This window comes from Morone saxatilis, unplaced genomic scaffold, assembly GCF_004916995.1.
Source record: "Morone saxatilis isolate NCDOM2014 unplaced genomic scaffold, NCSU_SB_2.0 Contig23, whole genome shotgun sequence".
Taxonomy (NCBI): domain Eukaryota; kingdom Metazoa; phylum Chordata; class Actinopteri; family Moronidae; genus Morone; species Morone saxatilis.
Window position 1 is genome coordinate 18,667,381 of NW_023339796.1, and position 10,148 is coordinate 18,677,528.

At 39.4% G+C, this 10,148-nt stretch overlaps 1 protein-coding gene across 1 annotated transcript in view; it reads right to left on the bottom strand.

The window, feature by feature from the left end:
• The window catches only part of LOC118334702 (probable G-protein coupled receptor 158), a 58,568-nt gene that overhangs the window by 47,219 nt on the left and 1,201 nt on the right, over positions 1-10,148 (bottom strand). Inside the window, exon 2 of the mRNA XM_035670739.1 lies at positions 3,864-3,969. Within this exon, the coding sequence (XP_035526632.1) occupies positions 3,864-3,969 (106 nt within the window). The remainder of the gene's footprint in view (positions 1-3,863; positions 3,970-10,148) is intronic.

Genomic DNA, 10,148 nt, shown 5'->3' on the forward strand with positions numbered 1-10,148 from the left:
CTCTCTCTCTCTCCCCTTTTCTGTCTATCTTCAGCTGTCCTATCTAATAAAAACAGAAGACAAGCTCTGATAAATCCACTGTATACTACTTGCCCAGCACCGAAAGACAAGCAAATGAAGTTAGAAACTAAATGCTAGCTGGTGTATGTAGTGGAGCTTCTAGCAAGCTTCAGGGGACCTAAAAGGAGAATAAATATTCAACTTACATTTGGCGTGGTCACAAACAGGACTCCAAATTAATGCTAATGTGTAAAATGTAAAAACATTTTTGTGCTTGAAGCTTCTTGTGATGCGAATGGCAAAAATTATCATCACTGTCGCATAAGCAACACGTGAATAAATAGTTTTTCATTGCAGTGAAACATGCAGTTTGCCAGCCATTACCAAGCCTCATCAGGTTTCACTACTGCCCTTATAACAAAAGAGGACATGTTGCTAAAGAGGCTATTCTCCATCATGCAGAATATAGTAGTGGGTAGTGAGTAGAAAAACTACGTGTTGACATAAAAGTTGTTCAGCTAAAAACGGACTGAACATCATAGTAACAATGAGAAGGGAACTGTTGTGGTAATACTCTGCAGACTCCACAGAACACATGATGGTCCATCACATTACTAGAGACTGTCTGGTTATTATATTTCTCTCTGAGACACAGCCTCGGGGTGTGTTTGTACTTGATGGGGAAAGCAATGAGCCACACATTGACTTTCCACAGCCCATTTACCAAAAAATGTATTTAGCGAGATTTAGAAATAAACAATTTTTTAATGGGGACTCTACTTGGTCTATGATAACAAGTTTAAAAAAACCTTTCTTTTCTTCTTATTAAAGTTTTTCCTAAATGTAGTATTGTGTGTGTGGTGTACTGAGACACTATTTTAGAAGCCAAATAATTTTTCCTGGAAGCTTTTGACTGTGTTGTTTTCAGACTCCTGTTTGAAGTCCCACAAGTACTACACCAAAGTATGGGCAATGGATTGGCTGAATAACAGCTAAAAACAATTGATTACAGCGAAAGGAACAAGCTGGGAAGAGAAATGAAAAGAGTGAACCATTGAAAGAGAAATAAAATGTCAAATGACAGGAGGAGAAAGAAAACATGTAAACGTTTCACATCCTGAATTTAAAACTAATCTAAATTGTATACAGCGCTGTGATCATAAGTTGAACTAGACACACTATCCGTATATTATCTATACCTGCTTATCTTTTGCAGGGGGCTGGTGCCAATCCCAGCTGACATTGGGTAAGAGGCAAGGTACATGCTGGACAGGTTACCAGTTCATCACAGGGCACAGACACACTAATGGAGGTTATACTGTTTACCAATCAATAGTCAGACTAATCCATATAATATTAACTCAAAGCCAAACTACTTGTATTTTCACTTTAGTAGCATTTAATCTATGCTTTGCAGTTTGCCGATTAATTATATTTGCTTTAGATTAATTCAGGCTACTATTTCAAGATTATGACAACACTTCCCCTTATAAAACTGTGATATAACAGAAGCTCAGACACCATCAGCGAGCTGTCGGCTCTCACCACATCCTTGTAGGTGAAAGGTAATAGAAGCAGTTTGCCTCACTAAAACTAGGTTTTACTTTACAGTTTTTATGTATTTTAACCATTGCCATTAAATCTGGTACAGATATTTATTCACCCCTCTATTTACACATAGAGTAATACATCCAAATTCATCCAGCAAGGAAACATCAATTCCTATTGTTGATTTCATTACAAAATTAAATTATCCATAGAAGGACAAGATTAATGACATAGTTAGAAATACAGTTTTATGATCAATACTAGTCCCCTCTAACAAAGCATTTGTAATGAATTTATATAATTCATTGTTTTGACTCCTTTCCTACATGTGAAACAGCGAAAGACGAATAACTCTGCTGATTCAAAATGGCACTGAATCATTAACTGCCGCTTGGCCAAACATGGTGTTTGAAGCAGAATCATCAGAAGAGGAGAGTAACAAGTGGTAAACTCTGAAATCCTCCTCTGAAAATGTCCTCTCGTGATGTTTCATCCAGGGTTCATTTTTATTTACAGAATATAAGCACTTTAAATGCAAACTTTTGCACAGAGAGCAGAAGGGAAACCCTATGCACATACACATAAATGTACCCATTTTAAACAAAAATGCACACACACAGGAGACCTTGGAGGATTCATTTCCATGAAAGTGGTCTTCGATGGACAGGCTGGAATGGCCTTGGTAACTAAAAGGCTGCCTTTGCCCACTACTGTGATGATAACAGAAAGACACTGCACACAATGCACATACACAGCATTTGCATACACAGCCATACAGATCTGAAGTACTATAATCAGCACCATTCAGATTTTACCAGACAGCAGCACAAGAGAGTTGCTTATAAAAATGGAACAATGCATAGGAAACAGCGCAGCAGATCAAGATGAACATTGAGGCCCCCCCTAGTCTCCTCTGTTGTTTCCCCCCATGACAGACCGAGAGGGGGGAGGCACGCAGACAAAGAGCATGGTGAATTATTCACCACATCTTGCTGCAATCCATTACACTGCATTTATTATACATCATATGGCCAGCAACATGCCATGCAAGCCTGAGCAGCTACTCTCCCCTGGTGGACTCAGAGAGGCTTCTTGCGATACATCATATAAAACTCAACGCATTGGCACTGACATGCAAGGCACAGGCGAGACCACACACTGACAAAGGCACACGCACACATGCAAACAGCCCACAGAGGCTCTAACAGATGCAAACATGATGTATGGCTGCTGCCTGTTCCATTACAGGAGTCACACAGGGAAACACGCTATAGCATGGAAAAGACACTTACACATATGTGTTGCCATTGCCTTTGTCTTTTTTAGAGAATTTACCATGCAATGATGAGAACAATTCTTGAGTGACTTTTTAGCCTTGCTAGCATCGTGGCTCTACGAATGGCACTGACAGACTGTAAGGCGATCCACCACTTTGGTCCAGACTGATATATATTTAACTACAGAATGGCTTTCCATGAATTTTTGCACGGGCATTCATGGTCCCCAGAAGATAAAGTCTACAGATATTGGTGATCCCCAGACTGGTCCTCGAGCACCACTATTTTTTTTCAATGAAATGTCTCAACAACTATTGATGTAATTCTGTACGGATATTCATGGTACCCAAAGGATGAATCCTAATCACTTTGGTCATCCTTGGCCCTATCTACTGGATGGATTGGCACAAAAATGTGTACATTCATGTTTCTCAGACAATAAATCCCAATGACTTTTGTGATCCCCTAACTTATCATCTAGTAGCACCACAAGGTTTGATAATTGTAAACTGTTGCCATAAAATTTGGTTCAGACATTCCTGGACCCTCAGGATTCACTATCAAAGTAACTTAAATCATTGCTTAACTTTTTATGTAACACTGCCATCAGGTTATCCAAAACTTCAGTTTATGACCAAATACCTGAAAAACTAATGACATTACCATCTGCCTAAAGTAAACTATATGTGGGGTTTAGTGCTAATTAGCAGGGTGTGTTCGCATGCTATGGTGAACAACTCTACTGTCCAACAGGAAGGGCTCTTGTCAAATGCCTTAAGCCTTTACTCTTATAATAAGATATAAGCTTAATTTTAGCTTGATGCACCTATTTGCCTTGATCACAGTGTTTGCATTTTTACTAAACAAGAACAGACTGAAGGGCGAATGGGTGAACAAATGGTTGAATGTAACAGTGAAATTCATTCACTTCATTTACAGCACTCCAGAATGACAGCATAATAAAGTGAAACAAGAGCCTTTTCTGTTATTGCTGATTGACCATGATTAAGTTACAACCAAAGTGTAGAGCACACTCACTTCCATACTGGTGAGATTACAGCGGTGAGTCCCAGCGAACCAGCCACTGGTGGAGCACTGGTCAATGTCCACATCCTGCAGGTTCACATCCACACGGACAACACCCCTGCCAGAGAGAAAGAAGGGACGAAAGAGGAAGGAAATGATGAGTAGAGTTAGGGTAAATAGTGAGAGGGAAATCATGAGAGAAGATGGTGCAAAGACGTTAAGATAAATTATTATTGAGATAAATGATATCAAGGAAGAGAAGAAGAAGAGGAATACATTTAAGATGGGAAGGAAGGTGAGAGATAGTGAGACAAGGGAGAAAGGGAAAGAGAGGGGAAAAGGTGACGAGATTGTACGAGGTTAAGCAAATTGGTTTGAGGGAGAGAAGCGAGGAGGAGGAAGCAAAGGCGGGGAAGGCCAAAATGAAAGAGAAGACAATTAAAAAGAACAGGAAGAGTGATGCTCAGGGGAAGTAGGGTCAAGGATGGAAGAAGCAGGGAATGTGGGGTGGTAATAGAGAGGAATAAATGAAATAGATTGAAAGTGGGAAAGAAATTAAGAGTGATCAGAGTGAAAAATGAATAGAGGGAGGGAGGGAGATAAAGGTAAAGAAAAAAAGAAACAGAAGCAAGGTTGAAGTTTTAATAAATACTTGCACAACAAGGTTATGCTACTTCTTGCCAGACATTAGAGATGAAATGCACTCAGTTTAAAGATTATATTGTTTTGTTCAGAGAAGGACACACTACAAAGTCAAGCTGTTGAGCTTTCTTCTTACTTTTAGTAAGTCTCTTCCCATAAAAAAGAATAAAAAGTTTGTTTCTCTTCATTCTTAAACTAATTTAACAAAAGAAAGTCTTCACTATAGGCAATATTTGGATCCTGTTAATGGTGTTAGTAGGGCTGACTAGTCGACTAAACTGTTAGTCAATGTGAAGAGAACAACAACGTCAAACTTCGTTCTGGAGCTGCGCCTATGGCCGCGCCCATACTGTCAATGGCTGCGCCTTGTCACCGGGATTAAAGTATCAGGGGATTGTTGCAACACGGACCTTTTGTCTTGTAACACAGGAAGTCACAGAAAGGTGCCCAGAAACGAGACTCCAACTGAATGCTAATGTTGCTTACTGCTGAACGTGTCGGACTGTGTTGCATTAAATATAAAGGTCTTTCTGTTGTTTAGACTGCCCACACTGATATGTATGTGGTGGACAAAACAGTAGAATAACACATATCTCGTATAACACAATACAATTCAACAGAACCACACACAGTATATGCTCCACGAAGGTAGGATTTATTGCAAGACTGTATGTATTTTTTTGCTAGGTGTATCTACCTGCCCTAGTGAGTATACAAGATGGGCTATTTGGGATTGACTTAAAATAAACTACATTGCCCATGTATTGAAGGGACATGTCAACAGTGTGGCTCATTAATGTGTTTTTAATCAATTTTAAACAACAACAGAGCTGTGTCGCACAGAAGAATCAGATATATCAGGCTTAGGATGCAGACAATACTTAGTTAGAAGGATCAATTCATTGCTTGGGTTGTCTGTGTTTCATTGGATTTGTTGACAATAGTAAATATATAGTATATAATCAGACCTGTCCTTAAAGACACTGATTTAGCACTAATTACACATGCAGCGTGTTTCTGTCTTTTGGGTGCTGTTCAACAATACTGCAGACAGACATTAGGGGTGTAAGAAAATACTGATATACTTATGCAATATTTGATTTTATGATATTGTATTGATTCTTTAAAAAAAAAAAAATCTAAATTTGATTTGACAAAATTGCAATATATCGCCTTGTTTATAGTATCATAATATATAGCACTATATTGATTCTTAACCCCTGTATCGTGAAACATATCATATTGCCAGATTTATGCCAATGCAAGGCCCTATCAGATGTGGTGTTTTCCCACCAACTGTGAGAATAGTTTTTTTTCTCTGTCTGCAGCCATTTATGGAGGACATTGGTGCAATTTAAAGTTCATGGAGACTGCTGGCCTATTCAGCAGTGAGCCATCACAGATCCACACTGTGAAGTCAATATGGTGAAATACTGTTCAGGGAGGTGACTGCAATACAACATTAGAGGAAAACTGCCTGGGACTTGAACTAGTGGAGCTAAGTTCACTTCCAACTATTGCTATATAGCCTGCTGTGTAGAGCCAGGACCACTGTCTATCCAACACATACGTAAAGCATGCTTTTTTGATTTACCCTCTCCCGCTAATTTCCTCCGCACAAGCTGAACATTCAGATGCATTCTCCCTCCGTTATGTTTCTCTCTCTCCCCTCTGTGGTACGTTGGATAGGCCTGCCACCCGTTACCTCCATCTGCCTGCTGTGAAGCGGAACAAACAGCCATGGAGAGAGGCTTTGGCCACCAGCTCTCCTCAAGTACAACCAGACAGAGAGAGGGGGAGGCAAACGTGATACCTCTGAGTGACAGAATGTGTGTGCGCTCCAGACTGTGTTTATGGGTCAAGGCTTGGTAGAGACTAAAAGCAGTAGAAATAGCAGAACGATGTGATAGATGTCAGATCTGAGAACCATCTGTGGACCCTTGCAAGGTAAGACAAGTGACCAATTTTTGAGCGTCACAAAGCAAAACTATAGACAGGATAAACCCTCAATGATACATTTAGTCTGGTGTTATTGTTGATAATCTTTATGATAATTAAAATAAATCCGTTTTTTATGGTGCTGCATTTAAACTTCTTCAAGTCACTGCCATAACAACTAATTTCTTCTATTCTATTATTCCTCACTAGGATTTTTGCTAACAAATGATGACTATGGTGGAGACAAATGCAAGTCTATCTCTCAGGTCAATGGTGATTTTTTTTTAATTCAAGACACATTTATCATAAACGTGCCTTTGCTCTTCAGCACAATGTGTATGTTGTGATTTATCCTCCCTCTTCTCTCATGCTGCTAGCATGGCTAAAAACAGGTTTCATCGTATGTCAAAATTAAGACTTGCAAAGTCAAATTTTTAGTCAGTAGTAGTGTCTTCTGATTTTGACTCAGGATCTCAAAAGAATATGTTTATTTTTATCATTCAAAACTTTTCTTTTTCTCCTGTCAGAAATAGTTTCCTTCTCCGTGTGCTTCTGTTTTTCCTTTTAGGCTGTACTGAACAGGATAAACATGACCTAAGGTGAGGCTAAATGATGGTGTGATTTATTTGTTGCATCTATCTGTGTCTCAACATTATTGTAGTTCTGATTTATAAATGTCAAAATAATACCTGTTGTGCCTTTAAAACCAGCTGCAAACCTAGTGTGGCCTGAATGATCACTTTTAACAGTCCTACTGTGTAAACAAAGCAGTGTACTGCTGTGCTTCAAGGCACTCCCTCTCACTCTCGCTCCCTACTTCACGATTCTGCTTCAAATCTGCGACTATCATTTACATTTCAAATAGGTTTACAAAAATGAATGGCCTCTCTTCAAGTAGACTGAGTTTTGAATTTTGGCCTGGAAAGGCAGTGAGAAAGGAAAAAGAGATGAGGAAGAGGTTGCTTTGAGGTAGAAAGTGGAAGACATGGTGGAACTGACTCCATCAGCTACACTAGCTCATGCGTTTCTATTTTTAGAAATGTCATCACAGGATTGAGATGAGTGGAAGAGGCCGCGGTAAAGTTGCAGACCACAACTCGCATCACAAGAAGTGGAGTGAGGAGAAAAACAGCATGCATCTGGTTGTGATGTTGCAGCCAATCGTTTCACTGAATTACAGAGTGTATCTCTCTGGTCTGAAACAACTACTTCAATGTGTCGGCTGCTAACTTTGCTTCCTCTGCTGACATCATAACGGTGGCTGATAATGGTCAAACTACATTACTTTAAGCATGCAAGTTAATTTTTGTTCTAGGAAACAAAATAACCCCAACTCAATGTCCATTTGCTGCATTTTTCTGGAAAATTTCACCTACATGACATGGTCTTTATCAACAGATGCAATTTGCCCAGCTGTCTTTGAGATCAATCTGTTGACAAGTTCAAGAATGAACTTGAAAATGGCCTATTGGCAGGAACATAATCTAATATTCATAGGTATGTTTTCATAAGTGTATAATCACCTGAAAATAAGAACTGTTTTTTTCGTTACCTTAGAATGAGCTGTTTTTATTTACAGATGGGTCGGCTCCTCTTCTATGGAGTCCGCCATGTTGAACCACCATGTTTCTACAGTAGCCCAGAAACCAAAGACTGATAGGGCCTTCCACATTTTTTGCCATTTTCACGACAACCATAATTTCTCCTACACGCTTGTTTGAGTCAAGGGATTTCAGGTGATTGCAATCTGCAATCTCACCACTAGATGTCACTAAATCCTACATACTGGTCCTTGAACCCAACATGAGCTAAAAGTCCTAAAAGTGCCACAGATTAAATCATAACAACTGTGCTCGCATTTCCGTGTATCCATCTCCATGGCACTGATGATATGTGATGTGGCTGAGAGACCAGGAAAAAGCTAGTAGCCTAAGTCTCGAACTACATTACAACTACATTACTTTACATAGGCCTATCACTATACAACACATTGCGAATTGCAAAGGCCATGAATCAGAAGTCTCTGTTCTCTAGCCTTTTTAGTCCTACAGTTTTTTTTCTAGAATGAAAAACATGGTTCTGGCAATATACATCATTTCCCTCATCAAAAGATCAGCCAAGAAAAATATCATTTTAAATTGTAAAAGCAGTGTTTGAGAATTTCTTTTCTGTATTGCTCACTTGTAAAATGTCACAACTATTTTTGCACTCACTTAAAAACCCATGTGGTTGAGCATGAACACTTAATTTATAAATTATGAATTCATTCGCAGAATTTATTTAATAAAAAAACATTGATTGACGCTTAAGGCAACTGACACAAGCAGATCTCCCATTTCTCTCAACTCGTTTAAACATCCTCATCACTGCATGGTGATGGTTTTAGACAGGCAATATCCCAGACAGGCAATACGTCTTTTTTGGAGACAAAGAGCAGAAATGTGTGAGCTGTTACAGCAAATTTAAACTGTTCTGTATAAGACACTTAGTTAAGCGTCTTTCTTCTACAGCACATATATGTATGGTAAAACTGAAGATGATAATGATTCTGGTAAAATTGATTCTGCTGAAACTCTGCAGTCATTTTGGTTACACCTAGATGCCATGCAGAAATAACAATGGCCGCAGTACAACTCCTCAAAAATGGCCAGAGCAGCTCCTGGCCACATCACAAGCTCCATAACCCAAGAGTGACTGTCCCTGGAGCAGGTAGTGATGCAGCACTTTGCTCAGGGACACGTCAACAGGGTGGATGCTTGCCAACCTGAGGCCCAAATCACAAGCACGACGCACTGCCTACAAACCACTGAGCAACATTTATGTGTCATCCAAATAAAATGTCACCCACATTTGTTTTGTCTTGTTTATTCTAATCTTTAGTTGCAGTTAAGGTAGATTTTACAAAAACCTTTTGCATGAGGTGTAGGTAGGCGTGGGTGTGAGTTTGTGGTTAAAATTTTGGCTCCAAAAATTGAGAAGTTTGGCACCAAGGACAAACATTCTCTCTTCTGTTAAGGTTTTCCTGAACATGCACCCAATGAGTTGTGTGATGCTACCGAAGTGGAGATATTTGTGTGTGATACATCTCCACTAAGATGGATGTAATGGTTTAGTGCACCTGAAATTCAGAGTGGCTTTATATTACAGTTTGTGATCTTTCATTGATTATTCATGATCATCATTCAAGACACTCTTAGACTGCAGCCTTGAAATATGAGATCTTTGGGTGGTTTTATGCACCTTACTGTTGTCCAAACACACACACACACACACACACACACAAACACATCCCTTCACCAACAAACACACTGTGTAAAGCCTGCAGTGTTCATTAGATTGTGGGGTGCAGCAGTAGAGATGCACAGCTGTGCTTTGACAGGCGAGCATATTAAATGAGGAAGGTCTACCTGTGTCTGTGAAGCTTCCTTTTACACCATCTGTTTATTACATCAAGGCGGCAACTGATCAGATCCATATTTACATGAATTCTCACAGGGCATTACTGTCAATCAAATGATGTGGGGATCTTCCTTCTAGTGGACTGTTAATGACTGTAAAGTGACAGTTTGATAGACTTTTCTGTTTCCAAGAGTTCTGTATATCTGTAGCCTAAAAAGTGTGGAATACCTTATTACATCTAATATGAAATCTGAGGACCAAAATCGCTGTCACAAACCTTATCAAACTGCATGTTTTCCTCTTTCTCTCTCTCTCTCT